This window comes from Lactuca virosa, chromosome 5 (assembly GCF_052849685.1).
Source record: "Lactuca virosa cultivar CGN04683 chromosome 5, Lactuca_virosa_CGN04683_v6, whole genome shotgun sequence".
In the NCBI taxonomy this organism is placed as follows: Eukaryota; Viridiplantae; Streptophyta; class Magnoliopsida; order Asterales; family Asteraceae; genus Lactuca; species Lactuca virosa.
In genome coordinates this window covers 344867133-344883904 of record NC_136430.1, presented here as the reverse complement: position 1 = coordinate 344883904, position 16772 = coordinate 344867133, and the positions used below count along the sequence as shown (strand labels likewise).

The following is a 16772-nucleotide window of genomic DNA, read 5'->3' as shown; positions in this document are numbered from 1 at the left end:
TCGATTTATTTTACATACAGAATCCTCAGTAAGTTCAAATGGAATTATAAATCGAGAGTGCGATGTTCTACCTCCGGACAATAATAACGAAACAATCCCACTTGAAGCAACATTTAAAACGATATGACCATCACATCTAATTGTTGCAGATATTGTCTTCCATAAAAAAAGTTTTATCTGTTCCACCATAACCATAAACAAAGAAGACACCTCCTTTATTTTTTTTAACTGCACCCATGATATCAAGGAAAATGTCACGCTGCTCATTTGTTAATGCAAGAAACATACGGTCAAATTCAGTCTTTATAATGGGAATGTCATAATCTAGCTCCTCGGTGATAAGTCGATTGTTTGAAGAAGAAACAGAATCAACGTCCGGGTAAGGCATGTTTTTATAATTTTTGAGAGTGTTGTTGTTACGAAGTAAAATCTGTTCTATCTCGGACAGAGTTAAGTTCATAAGCCGATCTTCACTAAGAGTTAAGCCTGGAGGACAAAATATCAAATTAATTACATATATTATTAACAATATTTACTTATAATTAAAAATTTATCAAATGCATGTTAGAAAATAAATAATTTAATTTTTAAATAAATAATAATAATAATATTATAATACATGGATACTTGAATCTCTGTCGTTGATTATAAAGAATTCCATCCGCCAAATACTCCCATGTATTTTCCCAAACAACTTCTGGTTTAGACATACTGTTACACATCAACAATGTGGCAAATAAGAATCGTAGATAAAAACCAGATCCAGAATGACTTGCTTCTTTAATTGCATCGATGTATTTTTTGTCATCATCCAAGAGCCCAAGAGCATAACAAACATCTCTAAAAGACAAATATTCTTCACCATTTATCGCCCGAATCTCTTCAAATGATCTCGGACCTTTCACCTTATTTAAAAGAATCCTTAAGAAATAAGCTTCCCCCAAATTAGGTGAGACCGAATGAATTCTACCAATGCACTTTCCTACTTCCCTAGGCTTCCAAAACCTATCCTTACGATTCCAAACAAACTTTGTAGGAAATTCAACATACGTAAGCTTCCGTGCATCACGAGAAATTGCATTACACTCCATCCAAGCTGTTAACATTGAATCAACAACAGAAGGTTTGTCCAAAACATCATCAATATCATCGTCTTCCCCATATACAATCTGCTGTTGACCAGGAAGATGAAAAGGTAGTCTAACTACAGAAGGATACCTGTAATGAACATCATATTTAAAAACTCGCCATGATGCTTCACATGCAGATAAATATCTACAATTGTAATATTCATTTATCTCATCGACCGTTTCATGATTATCACAATCATTGTTGCTTCGTACAACGGCAACTGTAGCTCTATCAGGTCCTTTGTTTATGTATTAAATAAATGGGTTAAAATATGTGTTAACTCATTTAAAATAAAAAAGGTAAAAAGAAAATTAACTAACAATCACATGACTTAACTAAGTTCCAAACTTAGATAAAATTTCATAGAGGACAAAAGCATAATTCCAATTCAGAAATACAAATAAATTATTCAAATAACATTAAAAGTGTTTAAATTTGAATTGATTTTAGAAATGGCTGAGTGTTGGCATAAAAAATATAGGAATTAGAAATGCATTTTTTGAAAAACAGAAAAAATAATACAGCGTTATAATTTATGAATTCATACTTAGATTAATATATAATAATATTTAAATATTTATTAAATTAAATATAATTTAAATGGGGTGATGGATTAAAAATAAGTTACACGTTCTAAAGCCACTTTTTGTACTTTAGAATGTACACGAAGTTTTATCATGGTATGCTGTCACACCCCCAAACCGAACGGCGGAAACGTTCGGGGGCGGAGGATGTTATGTATAGTATCACAACAATTGAATAATAGTAATCAAAGCAACAACAACCATTGTATTAATAATATAGTGGTTACATTGTATTCAAATCACATAAAACTGACTCCAAAAGTAAATAGTAAAGTAAAGACTTGAAGCTACTATGCTCCATCTTCTAAGAACCCAGGCGTGTACCTATCTACTAGTGCCCTGAGAATACAAGTGGTTTTGAAAGAGTATCAACATTAAAGTTGGTGAGTTCATAAGCGTTTTGTTTTAGAAAACAGATTCTTTGTTTTTTGTAAAACATGATGTGTTTCTCCAGAAAATTCTATATTTTATTATGTAATGAATGATAAGTAAAATGACTCGTACTAGTTCCTTCTACGAGTACTTAGTGTATACAGGTCATATACAATCCAGATCGAACAGACAATCGATTGTGTCGTTCTGCCCCAAGCCCACAACCAAACAAGGAACAGGAAATGAGGCGGAGGCCACACATCACACTAATTGTCGAATTCTCATTGTATATGACCCTGACGTATTCACCAGGTATTTACAGAGTTAACTGTAATAGTCCTTTGAAATATGATTAAAGTGTTCCTTAAGAAAATCCTATATTTTCTTTGTATGAAATATGATAATACCAGTTCCTTTTATGACCACTTAGTTTATACTAGTTATATATAAACCAAAATCGAACGGACAATTAATTGTGTGGATCTGCCCTAAGCTCACAACCAAACAATGAACATGAAATGAGGCGGAAACCACACATTCCACTGCCTATCGAATATTCTTCATGCATAACCTTGATGTATAAACTAAGGAATTATAGAATTAACAATGATTGTTCGTTAGTTGCATGATAAACCGTTTGCTTGTAAAATACTGATGTTTGTCCTGGAAAATCCTATATTTTCCATAAAAGTGAGTTGTTGTCTTAAATGTTCCAAAACTGAGAAGCACAAGTATTTCCCCATACTTATGTTGTTAAAGTGTAGCTTTATTACTAAATAAAACTAGTCGAAAACGTGTTTGTTCTGTAAACTGGAAGTGATGTTAATACCCTCCTCTGATCACTTAGTACATACGAGTTAAAGAAATCTAGATCGAACAGACAGTCGATTGGGTGATTCTACCCTAAGCCCACAACCAAACAAGGAACAGGAAATGAGGCGGAAGTCACACATCCCACTGCATGTCGGATGCTAATTTCATATCACCCTGATGTATATACTAAGTAATCTCATAGTTACTAACCCTGATGACTGTTTGTTAAGTATATTATTACGTGAACGAGTCGTTGTTTTATCCATGTGAGTTCTTATAACCATACTGGTGGACATTAAACCATACGACGTGCTTCCGACGTCGTAAACGTTAATGTCGTTTGTCACCCAGAAGGAATGTAGCTAATAGTCAGGGCGCGAGATTGTCAGTCTCGTATAGATCTATACACAAACCCATGCTCTCCCTCCAGGAGACTCTGGTTCATAAGACTAGACTTCCCTTGGCACCTACGTAAGTACTCGAAGACGTGTCTCACAAATTTGATCCCTCAACAAATTCACGAATAATACAATGAAAACCTTTTTGTAAACAACGTGCAACCTTGTAAAAGTAGTTTGTTCGTTCCACAAACTATAATTAATATAGTTTATAAGTTTGTTTATGTGTTAAAGTCTGAGCTTGTAAAATAGTTGGTCTTAACATGTTTTGTAAATTGTTTGTAAGTCTAGTAGTCATAATGTTTGTCGTGTTTAATAAGTTTCACGTTCAATTGCATGTTAACGGTAAGAAAATATAATAAGCAAAATTATATTTTTAAACACAAGATTACTTGTGTTTTACTTGTATCCCCCCCTAAAAACATTAAAAAGCTTTGAAAAATGTGGGGGTATGAACTCACCTCTAGTGCGTGTGCTCGATCGGACTCGAAGTGATCGCAAATCCTCCTTGGGTTAGAATGCGTGACAAAAGTTGTATCCTAAAATAATTATACCCGACGTCGCATTTAAACTAATAATACATTAATTTAAATAAAGGGGTTAAATAATAATTTAATTATTTAAGGAGATGTAACACCCGATTCCTTGTACGTATTTAAATTCAAGAAATGTTGCAATTTACTCTGGAACTCGGCGAGTTGGAGGCCCAACTCGTCGAGTAGACTCGACTTTTGATCGGGTATTTAAGTGACCTACTCGACGAGTCGGAAGACCGACTCGACGAGTAAGAGTTGTCTGGATAAAACCCTAATATTTAGGGTTTGCACCTTATTTAAACAACTTAACTCGTCCCAAACCAGCATCCATCGTCCCTCTCACTTCCATAAAACCCTAACTTGAAACCCTAAACCCTTTTTGAGTGATTTTGAGCTCTTTGTGCCATTTTGTGCAAGTTAGAAGGTTGAAGAGAAGAAGAATAAGCTTGGGATTTTAGAAGGAGCAAGGAAATCCAGAGGTTTTGCTTCATTTCTTGTTTATTGGAGGTAAAAAGTCCAGACCTTGCTTCTTCTTTCATTAGATACTCTTTTTGGAGTAACTTAAGGTTTTTGGAAGCCATTTTAGAGCCATGCTTGGATGCAACCATGATTTGGGGATAAGGACTTCAGATCTAGAACCATTGAGGGTTCCCATGGCATAAAGGTGCCAACTTTATGGCCATGGGAGACCCATGCATCATATAAACCCCTTTTTATGGCTTTTTGAGCCAAAGGCCCCATGCATGTACATCAAGTTTGAAGATTTACGTATAAAATGGACCCTAGGAGGCCAGATCTATGGTTTTTTACGTGTTAAGACCCATTATAATCGATTGTATAGTTTTGAACAAAGAGGGACTCGACGAGTCACTTGGGTGACTCGGCGAGTCAAACGCTTTTTCCCCAAAAGCGTCTTCTGGAAATGGTTTTGGTTGAGTGGAAGGAACACTCAGCCTGCTAGGGGTTTGTCTTGGACCTGGAAATCATAGGACTCGGCGAGTGTATGAACAGACTCGGCGAGTCCAAGGCAATCTCCCAACTCATGAAGACGGACTCGACGAGTTGTTCATATAACTCGGCGAGTCATAGACTGAACACATTCTTATGAGGGAGATGAACTCGACGAGTTCAAGGGGAACTCGGCGAGTCGGTTGAAGATGGTCCCGATATTATGGTTGAAGAAGGACCCGTCGAGTTGTTGCTAGACTTGACGAGTAGAGTCGGGAGTTGGATCATTTTAGAGGAATAGGGACTCGACGAGTTGGTAGACCAACTCGGCGAGTCAAGTCAACTGGAGGTTGACTTTAACCAAAGTTGACTTTCACCAGGATTTGGGTTGACCCTTATGGGGGTTGTAAGTGCGAATTGATAACTTAGTAGAGTTGTCGTGTAGGGATTGAGGAGTTGAGGAAAGTCGATTTTCACGCCGGGAACAGTACAGACACTACGCGACATTGAGGTGAGTTACCTTCCAGTAGAAGTGGGTCTAAGGCACTAAGGCCGACCCACTAGTAGTTGATTACAGTTGAGATGATTGTCTTTGTGATAATTGTCTGGTTTGCTATTACTTGATATGTTCTATGTGCCAGTATGCTATGTTCTATGTGATAGTGGTAGTACGAGGGGAATAGTCCCCCGATCGGTTGTTAGGACCGAAGGGTAGGTCGGACACCCCAGATATGTCTGACAACATGTTTATGATAGTTTATTATGTGATATTAGTAGGGGTGAAATAGTCCCCGTGACCGGGTGAGATAAACCGGAGGGTAGGTAGGCACCCAGAATGGCCTGACACGGGTAGTCAGCACCCCAGAATGGCTTGATACGGGTAGTCAGCACCCCAGAAGGGCTTGACATGGGTAGGTCGGGCACCCCAGAATTGCCCGGCAACATGTATGATTGTATAGTATGTGGTATGATGGGGGAACTCACTAAGCTTCGTGTTTACAGCTTCAGTTTTGGTTTCAGGTACCTCTTCATCCAAAGGGAAGGAGTCGGCGGTGTAGCAGCGCATCACACACTCACATGACTTCCGCATTGAGTTTTCTGGGATTGTACTCTGATTTTTATTACTATTGATTATATGGTTTTGAGACACGTTGTTACGGTTTTATAAATTGATATGACATTGGCAATGTTTTTGGTAAACTAGTTTATTACTTAATTAAAAATGAAATTTTTGGCCTCGAAAATTGGGATGTTACAAGTTGGTATCAGAGCCTTGGTTTGAGGGATTCGGACACACCCTCGGGGGGTTTTTGGACTCAAATCGAGGGCTTGAAAGATTTTTACAAGAAAATAGTTTTCTAAAATCTAAGTTAAGGAATTTTAAGAAAGAACGAGGTGTGTGATGCGTGCGACCGACCGAGCTCAAGTAAGTTTTCCCCAAGATACCCATACTTGTTATGTTATTCTATATGATATGATTATGATAACTGCATGCTAGATTAGGGCTAAGGATCTAGGAGGATGCCTTGTATGCCTGTTATATGATTCTGAAAAATGCATGCTAGAATATAACTAAGGATCTAGGAAGGATACCTTATATGCCTGTTGTATGAGCTTATTGAGTTGTATGCTAGGGTTGTCCAGTCAGCAGTATGATAGCCTGAGTGGGTTATGTTTGATTTATTTACTCAATGCACGAATGTTGATTGCTTTATGCTTATAGGGGTTCTAGCTAGCCTTAACTAACTAGTAAGTGGATGTGTAATAGTATTCGCAAACTAGTTAGGGAAGGATGGTAGGGACTCCTTGAGCAACTGATGGCAGAGATTAGGTCGGAGAGGGCCCTAGGTCAAGCCTAGGATGAGATTAGTTTGGAGAGCAGATTTGGTAGAACGAATTTGGTGAAGTCAAAGCAGTCCTTGAGGAAAGTACGGATATATGTGGAAGGTAGTATGGGCCCGTACTACTGGAAGCAGAGGATCTGTACTCGAGTCAAGGGAGGCTGAGATGGAACCAAGGACCTGGAGAGCGTACGAAACCTCTCTAGAGTATGTATGACCCTGTCGTTTACATGTTTTATTTCAGAATGGTGGTTACGCGTCATGGAGCGTGAGGTTCAGGGTCTGGATCCGGTTCTGGATCAGGCTCGGGTGCGGGATCCGAGCAGGTTGATGACGGTTTACGCGAGTTCATCGCGTCTGAGATCACTAGAGGTATCCTTGAGTCGACCCCTATCATTTTCGGGTCGATCAAGGAGGGGATTATCGAGTTGATGGAGGAACGCCTCCAGGCATTCAGGAGGGACTCGGCGTCCATCCAGTCGGGTATGCGCACACTGTCCATTCAGAAGAGTTATTGATGACAACTATTTGTCGGATGGAGTGATAGTAACTAGATGGAACAAGTACCTTCCTCAAAAAGTAAATATTTTTTGTTGGCATTGTTGTCTAAACAGGTTTCCAACCAAGCTTAACTTAGTCGACAAAGGTATTGACATTCCTATGATGGTTTGTTGTATTCGCAGTTCAGATTTCGAAGATATTGGCCATATATTGATCTCTTGTGTAGTTGTTGAGGAGCTTTGGAAGTTTTTGAGCAAGTGTTGTGATATCTCTATTCCAAGTTTTCATGGGGTCGAAGACGTCATTGTTTGGTTATATTTTATTCGTTTATCTAACATGAAACTGGGAGCGTTGGAAGGCCTAATCATGACAATGTGATGGCTTTTATGGAATTTTTGAAATGGTACTCTTTTGATGATCAAATAGTTAGACGGAATATGTTAACTGATAGCTTGGTTGATTATTCTTATAATTGGTTTGTGTGCAGGAATACAAAAGTGAGTGTTAGTCGATTGTCGTGGTTTTTAAACCCTAATTTAACTATTTTGTTGTAATTGGATTTTGTTAGCTTTTTTTTAACCTTTTTTATTTAATTTCATTCAACCGTTAAAATAAGGGATGTACAAATAGAGGAGGCATAAACAAATAGGTAATTCTTACTTAAATGGAATACAATTGATTAGTTATTGTGGAATTTTCAAATTTTCACCAATATTTACCAAAAATTGACATGTATTTGATGTGACCTAGTATCAACCTTGCTTTACTTGTGAATTTTGGTAAGTACATGCACTTTACATCACGAGGTTAAAAAATGGTTGAGGTATATATAAGTGTCATATGAAAAAACCATTAATGAAAACTTTATTAGGAAAAATAAAATTTAGAATCTCTAAGTTGAGGAGACCATGGTAACTTATTTCACTTTTTGAATATTTTACTAGATGCGTTCCAGCGCGTTGCGCTGGTCGGAAATGGTGTTGTATGGGACAAAATGGTGCATGTGGATTGGAATCAATGTTGAAGTATAACATTATAACAGGAGGATGAAACAATAGACATACATATGAAAGTAGGTTGCTATTTATTGTATTTAACTAAAATTAAATGCAGAAATAACATATTTACTTGTATTTGAATAAACAACACTTAAACCTATATAATACAAATAATGAAGAAGTAAAAGCAAGTTCCTGCAATTCCATTGAATTTGAATTCAACAATCCTGTTATGATGTTGCCTGTGCCTCTGGTTGTACCTGATCAAAAGGGCAAGTTGTAGCTGTGTTGGGAGTCTGTCAACCAACCAACTATTTTTTATGTGAAATCTGCATGTGTAATAGCAGCCTAAATGATAAATAATTTTGTTTTCATGTGTCTACCCATTACATTTCCTCAAAAAAAAAATATGCACATAAATTATATATAATAATAAATACGTTAAAAAAATAATATGGTAAAGTTTGTTATCGAAATAAATAAGATTACAAAACACAAATACTCATTATTTACATCTTGAAAATCCTCATGTAAAAGAATACAACCATATAAACAATTTCAAAACATACAGACTTACCAGCAAAGATACTGATACAGTGGGCCGCAAATCCATAACCGCCATACCAGAAAACCAAAAAAACAAAAATAAAAACAATGATACTTATAATATTATATCAACATGTAACTTCAAAATATAGAAAAAACAAAAGATTATGAGAAATGCTTCACCTATATATCAAGATTCTGACAGCTCACAAGCTCAGTAGAGTCGAAACTCCTCGAAGCAATCACATTCCAGACATGTAGGATTTAGATTGGCAAAGAAAAAACACTTAAGCCATTTATCCAGTTATACAAAACACATTTACCCACATTTGGGTCCACAACCGCCTTCCAAACTACCTACTTGTCTTGATAAAATTTTTAATATGTTACAGAACCTGAGTAACATAAAAGTGAAACTAATTAGCAACCTAAAACCAACATGCCAACAAAATTTATGGCTTAAATTACAATATAAGTATGATCGTTGAAAGAGTGAAACCAAAAAATGACTAATTGAGCATTACACCAACATGGTTGTGTTATCTATATAGTCATCAAAACATTTCATGTACTACAACAGGATAAAGTAAAAGGGTGGTTAAAATTAGGAAAATGGGAAAAAAGAACATCAGATGTTTTTAAAAAAGGGTTGTGAAATCCCACCAGATATTTTTAAAAAAAATGATCTATGAACATACATGAAGCTCATATACATATGAATCATAATTAAAAGGAAAAATCTTCGCATCTGCAGGTTGTAGAACTACTAAACCCCAAATGCTCGTTGTTGTCATTTTTTTTTTTTTAGTTTTTAGTTTTGTAAATAATAAGTTGTATAATAAATTATAATGAAATAACATATCGAATAATGTTAAAACTTAAAACATACCTGCAACATGTGTATGAAACATTGGATAACCAAATTCGTTCATCCATACAAAGTCATCATACATTGAGTGATAAAATGATTAGCCTACAACAAACCATTGAAGTAGTTTTCGCTTTTCATCAGAATGTATTTACAAAAAAAGGGGAAAAGCTGTTAATTGAAAATATAGTGCTATTTACTGCAATTATAATCAATAAATGAAAAATAAACCAAATGCCAATGTATTTTGGGTTTTTGGTAAGGAAATTAAAAGAAATTGAAAAAAAAGGTATAAATACAAAACGGTTCGAGAATAAAACAATAAATTACCATGTTTTTTCTTTATTTCAATCCAAATAAGAGAACAAAAAAAACCACTCAAACAACATATCATTTGGAAAAAAAAAGACAGAAGAATAGTTGCATGATCAGTTACCTTTACAAAAATGGGTGAGAAGAATTGAGTCAATAATGGTGTCTTTTTTTCCTTTAAATCATCATCAGCCTGAAAGATCACAAGACATAATGGAATTTAACACCAACATTAATTAAGAATTGAAAAGCATGGAATTAAGTAAAGAATGGGACATAAGCAACTTCCCATCATGCTCACATATCAACCGGACAGCCAAATAAGTTATCAGTGTGAATGCGACCACCAATTCTATAATGTGATTCCAATTACACCGCCTGTATGATACCATTTTTTTAATATAATGAAAAGAAAAATAAAGCCAAATATGAACATTTTAGCGTTTCATAAGAATCACCTCAAAATCATTATGAAGCATATGAGCAACAACTATCCCTGAAATACCCCTTGCTATCACGATAACATAAGGTTTGGAAGTATGTCGTCTCTCGATATACGATGCAAACATGAAAAGGGCAATATGGGAATTCTGATCACCAATTTCCGTGGCAATTCAAAAAAATTCCCAAAAATTCATCTATCAATTAACAGACAACAGTTTATCCATATAATTTTTAATCTGTAAAAAAAAAACAGGACCTTACTTTATAGCCCATTTTATCAACCATTTCCTACACCACTTCATACATGGTTGGCCTGAAACAAAACAAAGAACAACAAATTCAATTAGTCGAGACAACATGATGAAAAGTCTAAAAAAAAAAGTCAAATCACCTTGCAAGGTACATCAACCTCAAGATCGAACTTGAATCAATCAAATAAAAATTCATTCATATAAGTTATAAAATAGGGAAGAAAGATTTATTTAACTGTAAATATTTTCCTTTCTTTTTGGACATATAGATACAATGTCATGTATATATACATACATGGACTGCTTCACTGGAGAGAGAAAGTGAGTTTTATGCTAACTTACTTATGCTTAATTGGGTCTGAAAACAAAGCCCATTTACTGTTAGTTTTAAAACTATGAAAAAACAATTAAAGTATGGAATATTGGCATACTCTTGCACATTATATTAGCTTCTGATAACTCCTGTTGTAGGGCACTTGTGATCCTACAAATGAAAGAACTGATAAGTAAAACTACTATAAATCAAGATAAAACATCGATTTTTTTTATCAATAAAGTAACAAATCCACTTCCTGCATTCGATTCAATCCAATTTCACTCCATTCCCTTCACATCCAACAACATTAGTAACCAAAGTCAAGGGTCTCTCATCCATCACTTCATTTATAATCCTAAACTCTTTCGCCTCTTCAGGAGTCATAAAACAATCTCTATCCATATTCTTCTGAATCACATAAACATTTTGTCCAGTATGCTTTGCATAAAGCCCATTCAAAGACTTCCAAACCCTAATAATCTGCTTCGTGTGAATGGCCATGTCTTTAGCCTGCCCGCTGTATCCACCGGAAGGTTGATGAATCATGATGGTGATATTAGGAAGAGAACGCCTTTCACCCTTTGCACCAGCAGCCAACAGCAAAGAAGCCATTGATGCAGCTTGACCTAAACATATTGTATTGATCGGAGATCGAATGTATTGCATTGTATCATATATTGCAAGACCTAACACCATCAAATTCACCATTTCCTAAATTAGATCACAGAGAAAATGGTGATAAAACCTAATTTTTGCATAGGGGAAGAAGTAAAACTGACAACCTACCTACTGTTACTTACCTATTTCCATCTTAAAAAGCACATAATTTAAAGCAATTAATATAAAAATTAAAAGAAATAGTATGGTACAGGATGTAATGAGATTTAAGAACACAAGCCTTTACCTCATGGCAAGAAGAAATTCAAATAAAGTAGAGATGGAAGCGGTCGAGAACCGTTGGGTTTATGGCGGTATCTTTCAGCACATGTCAAAAAACATAAATAACTTCTAAATTTACATCACCTGGCATCTGATAGCTCAATCACTCAATGGTTTCTTCTTCCACGTTAGCAAGCATTCCCTGCAATTAACCATAAGAAACATCACCTGGCATCGTAATGAACAAATGTCAACCACAATGACAGTGTTAAGGTTATAAACTCGAAATTTGTACGTACCTGACAGAAATACCCAACAAAAACATTTAGAATTATCAAAAAAATACATAATAATACACACAAATACAGAAAAATACCCAAAAATATACATCATTAGCTTAAACCTTACATCTGTAGGTCATTTCAGCATACCAAAAAAATGGTCCTGCAATTTGAAACACCGATGAGTCCCAGAAACATATACAATTGAACAGGGTAAGCAAGCATAGTCAGTAAATCACAAGTAATGATAAGGTGTAGAAAGTGATTTGTTTCAGTCGACTTTAGGGCTCCAACGAAGAAGACAGTAGAAGATTTTAGGGGTTTTTTGTGGAGGCTCGATTTCTACAGTCGATAGACGACGATGACGGAGGTGGTAGGACATGTCGTCGCTGACGATTACCACCGAAAGAAGGAGCAGGACGCCTATCACTTTTACCCGGAGCCGTCTCGTTGTCAGTGACGGAGAACGAAGCAATTACGATGCTATGATGGCCGGCATAAGAAGCTACGGCTGATGATGGTAGCATAACAGAGAAGACGAAGAGTGGAGACGTAGGGTGAGGTGATCATCAGCTTCGTCTCCATCGGTAGGACGTCGACCCCGGTCTGAAAATCGGCAGTAGTGTGCTTCATCATCGCTTGAGAGAAGATCGAGAAAAGAATGAAGCAGAAGAAATCAGATAAGGCGGTGGCTTTCTGTGTATAGTAGACTATACCAGAGGAATAGAGAGAGAGAGAGTTCTGGAAGGAGGGTGACAGAAATCGGAACATCATTGGTTGAGAAAACGGCCAGAGCCAAAAATACACGTGTCCGATAAGAATATAAACAATAACAAAAAATACCCTAAACAATAAAAAAAATACCCAATGCAAGTACCGGACCAAAATAGACAAATAAGTTGCATGTTAATTGTTGCTAAGATTCACTTCTTTAATTAGCCTTTTCTCTCACGCTAGAAATAAGAAATTTTACTTATATATCTCGCCTATGATTTTTTCCCTTAAATCCTCCCCTCATCATCGCATAATCAAAATTATAATCACTAAGGTCCAATGGAAATCATAGTCTTTGAGTCATTTGATTTCATGTTAGCTTCACCTCCAAAATGTTCTTATCATCGCATGAAAGAAACTTTTTGGGTGCTTTTTGAGTTTTCTTTCTTTTGCTACTTTGTTCCAATTCACGTAGATAATGTGTTTTAGCCTAACTGCATATGGTTTAAATTTAGAAAAATGGAAAATGGATTCAACCTCCTGAGTTGGGGTTAAGTTAAACTCCCAATAACATGTAAAGAATGGAGAGAAAAAATAACTTTGAATATCCTATAACAAGCCACCATTCATTCTAGGGGGTGTTTGACTTATCTTGTGAGAGGCCAAAAGTCCTTTTAGGAAAAGTTGCAAAAAGTCAGGTTTTCCTGACTTTTCCAAAAAGTTCATTTTTCTTAGGAAAAGATAAAAGGTAAAAGATATTTGGTAAAAACACTTTTAAAAGCTACTTTTGGATTTTGGATATAAGAAAAATGAACTTTTTGGAAAAGTCAGGAAAACCTGACTTTTTGCAACTTTTTCTAAAATGACTTTTGACATCTCAAAAGATAAGCCAAACACCCCATTATTTCATCAAAACGGAATCACCCTCCCCAGCTTGAGCCTAATCAATGATTTCTTCAAGTCTATTCAACAAAAATAATAGGTAAATATCGAGTTTTGATGGAAATTGAACAAATAAAATATGGTTGAACCCAAAAATTACTTTTGAATCGATGAATCACGATCGTAAAGCCTTAAACACAAGACATCAAGAAAAAAAATATAGAATCGGGATGGAATCACAGCCAAAAATAGTAGTGTGGAGGGAACAAACTTAGGTTTGCCTGAAGTTGTCGAAGAAGATGACTATCAATTTCTGATTCTCCGTTCTTCCATAGCAAGATATGTGTTTTATAGAGAGACCCAAGAAAAAAACGATTGAGGTAATATATGGAGTCGATGAATCTTAGTAAATGCAATTCAAATTTAAAAACGATTTTGCTTCCTGATTTCTTGGGATTCATAGTTGTTTCATTGATTTCGTCCAGGGTATGGCGTCTATAAGATCACAACAAGGGTATGATCGGAACTTCAGTTTTAGAATATATGCGGGAGAATAAGTCGGAGGGGGCTGACAAATTGCCATGTGGCATTAGATGCACTCTTTTATTAGAGTAGGGGAGGAGATAAGGGATTGAAACATGAAGATCAAATGAATTTGATATTTGGATTTTATATATGATCTTACTTGAGTGCTTATGCTTGAATAGGGTTCATAGGAAATGTTGCAAATGAATCCTTTAAATTAGGAACTTCATTAATGCGACCATGCTATTATAGAAGTTCAGTGTGATCTTAAACTCATAATAAAATTAAAAGTATGAAGGAAAGGCAATGTAAGAACTTGTAACATAGTTCTATCCAAGAAATGAAAAATGAAATTAACACAAATTTGGAATAAAATTTGTTACTTCATGCTATTCCATAGATACGTGCTATTTAGAGGCGCCTCCAAATCCAAGTCAAAATTTCATTTTAGAAGTACTGTGTTTGACATGAAAAACTCCAAATGCTTAACTTTGGGCTAAATGACCTCTGTGTTGTATAATTGAGTATAAGAGATACCAAGCCATGATCTAATCAACTGGAAAACAATATACCTATGCTGCTCAATTTCACATTTTTCTTCCACCAGAAACCAGTAGTGAAAACCCCAAAATACCCTTTTCCATTTGAGGAATCCAAACTCCAAGGGGGTTTGCCTCTTGTATGGTTCAAGTGACTCTCCATTCGATGATCTTGTGTGAACATAGCTCTGAAAGGCATACATACCCCTGACCAACTTGTTATTCCGGCATGGAAAAGCTTCTCAAGAACACATCCCAAGGGCATATCTGGCAAGAAACATTTTATTAATAATGCACCCAAAACCAAAAATCTTTTACCACTCTTGAATTCTAATCGGTTCAAAGTGATTGTAGTTTTATTAATTTAGATCCTCAGTGATTAGACACCTGTAGACTATAACTAACCAAATTTTTTGATGCTTCAAAAAAATGAAAGGCCATTCTCAGTCAAAGAGATATGTTTATGAGATAGCAACGAAGGTTAAAGTCCAGAAATTTCTTAGCCAAAAAGAATATTGAGAGTTATGAATACATATATTGAATATTCAGTGGTGATGAATGCCTTAACGCCGGCCTGTGCTTTATAGAAATCAGTTATCATGCTATTTCAAATAGATAGTTTTGTTTGATTTGAGTTGATTTCGTTGCAATTTGGAGGGACGAGGCTTTAGAAATCCGTAATTTTGTCCTTTATTTCGATCATCGATTGTTATGAAGAAGACGATTTTACTGCTACGTTATGTAACGATTTGGATAGTTTTGCTGATTTTGTTACGAATGTTGTGGATTGAAGACGATTGGATGAAATGTAGCAGTACAATAATAAAGATGATGATTTTTTATTAAGGAAAAGGCAAGAAGAAAGGAGCAGCTTTGTATCCCACATCGGATGAAACACACAAGAAGGCAAGAGAAAGCTGTGTATAAAACGAGAAGCCAAGGAGGGGAATAAGCATACCTTTCTCGGCCTTTTGGCTAAGATCAAGTGTAGTATCTGTTCTTATCAGTTTAATATCTGATATGTAGGCCATCGACCTACTCGGTATTAATCTTATTTTTTATGGGGGAAGGCCCATTACAGTAGCTTGCTGCTGGGGTTCTTCACGAGTCGCCTTGGTCTTACACTATTGCCAAGGCCTGGCTCACCCCTCCAATGCCTAGTTTAATTTTTATTTGATGTATTAAAATCATAACAAATAAACTCAACACGTACTTTGTGTTCATCTTTTCTCAGAAATATGGGAAGGTTGTTTACAAAAGAAATGACCAAAAATCTCCTGTTGCAGAGTTTGATGATGATGCTTACTTGCTTGGCTTGTAAGCACTTCATCCTATGAACTTATAACAATTATACTTTCAGATTAGTATTCTACATTTTTTTAAAATCTTGTTTAATTATTGTGGCAATGGCAAAGATTGCAAATGATGTGAAGGGTGCAAATATGAAACTCCTGATTGTTAAGCCTCGGGTTTATTGGACAAAATTTATCCTCATTACAACTGCATTTTCGAGACCTCAAATTGATGCCATAAAGTAACAATTTTTAAAATAATTTATATTTTATAATATCATGAGGTGAAAATTTTAATATAGTCCGTGTGCTAAATGCTAATCTTATCTTCTACCACATGAACATACTAAATGATCTAGCTGATATCAATATGGGAAATTTGCAACTGGAGATGCACGTACGAATTCAGGAACACTGTGGGACTTTGGGTGTTTGTGTGTAAAGTTTGTTGTCCCACATCGGAATAAGAGGAGGGTATTTTACATGTTATAAATTTACTTTTGTAATTACTTAAGCACAAGATCAACAGACGATGTGATTGGGTTTAGACCCTTAGACTATTGAGGATCTTATACTTTATTCTACTGACACTTACTTTATGTCAAATTTTACCGACTAGTACAAATAATAATTATACAAGACAAAGGACGTGTGTCTTCAATAATGACTTTTTACGTCATTGCTTTCGTCATTCCTCCCGCCATCGAAATGACAGATATTTTTGAATGATGTGTGCTTCGGTCATTGCTGTCGTTAGTCTTCCATGAACGGTGTTTCTTCCGTATTGCCTTTACAATGGCT

At 35.8% G+C, this 16772-nt stretch overlaps 1 protein-coding gene and 1 non-coding gene across 2 annotated transcripts; one reads left to right on the top strand and one right to left on the bottom strand.

The window, feature by feature from the left end:
- Positions 1–136: 136 nt before the first annotated feature.
- On the bottom strand, positions 137–10577 carry LOC145113349 (uncharacterized). The gene is made up of 6 exons (XM_079049450.1): positions 10554–10577; positions 10307–10438; positions 9973–10041; positions 9867–9876; positions 620–1369; positions 137–486 (listed from the first exon to the last, which is right to left on the bottom strand). Exons 1-6 carry the CDS (start codon positions 10575–10577, stop codon positions 137–139), a joined length of 1335 nt encoding a protein of 444 aa, XP_078905576.1.
- A 5056-nt stretch (positions 10578–15633) lies between these two features.
- Positions 15634–15830, top strand: LOC145118227 (U2 spliceosomal RNA). The gene has a single exon (XR_013713192.1). It is a non-coding gene; the product is annotated as a U2 spliceosomal RNA (small nuclear RNA).
- The last annotated feature ends 942 nt before the right edge of the window (positions 15831–16772 follow it).

Bases quoted from the DNA above. Each gene is read 5' to 3' on its own strand.
- LOC145113349 (XM_079049450.1), bottom strand. From the start codon at position 10,577: ATGGTTGATAAAATGGGCTATAAA. The intron at 10,439-10,553 runs GTAAGGTCCTGT...ATTGGTGATCAG, and splicing joins TTGATAAAATGGGCTATAAA to AATTCCCATATTGCCCTTTT. The intron at 487-619 runs GTATTATAATAT...TTTGTCCTCCAG, and splicing joins ACAGAGATTCAAGTATCCAT to GCTTAACTCTTAGTGAAGAT.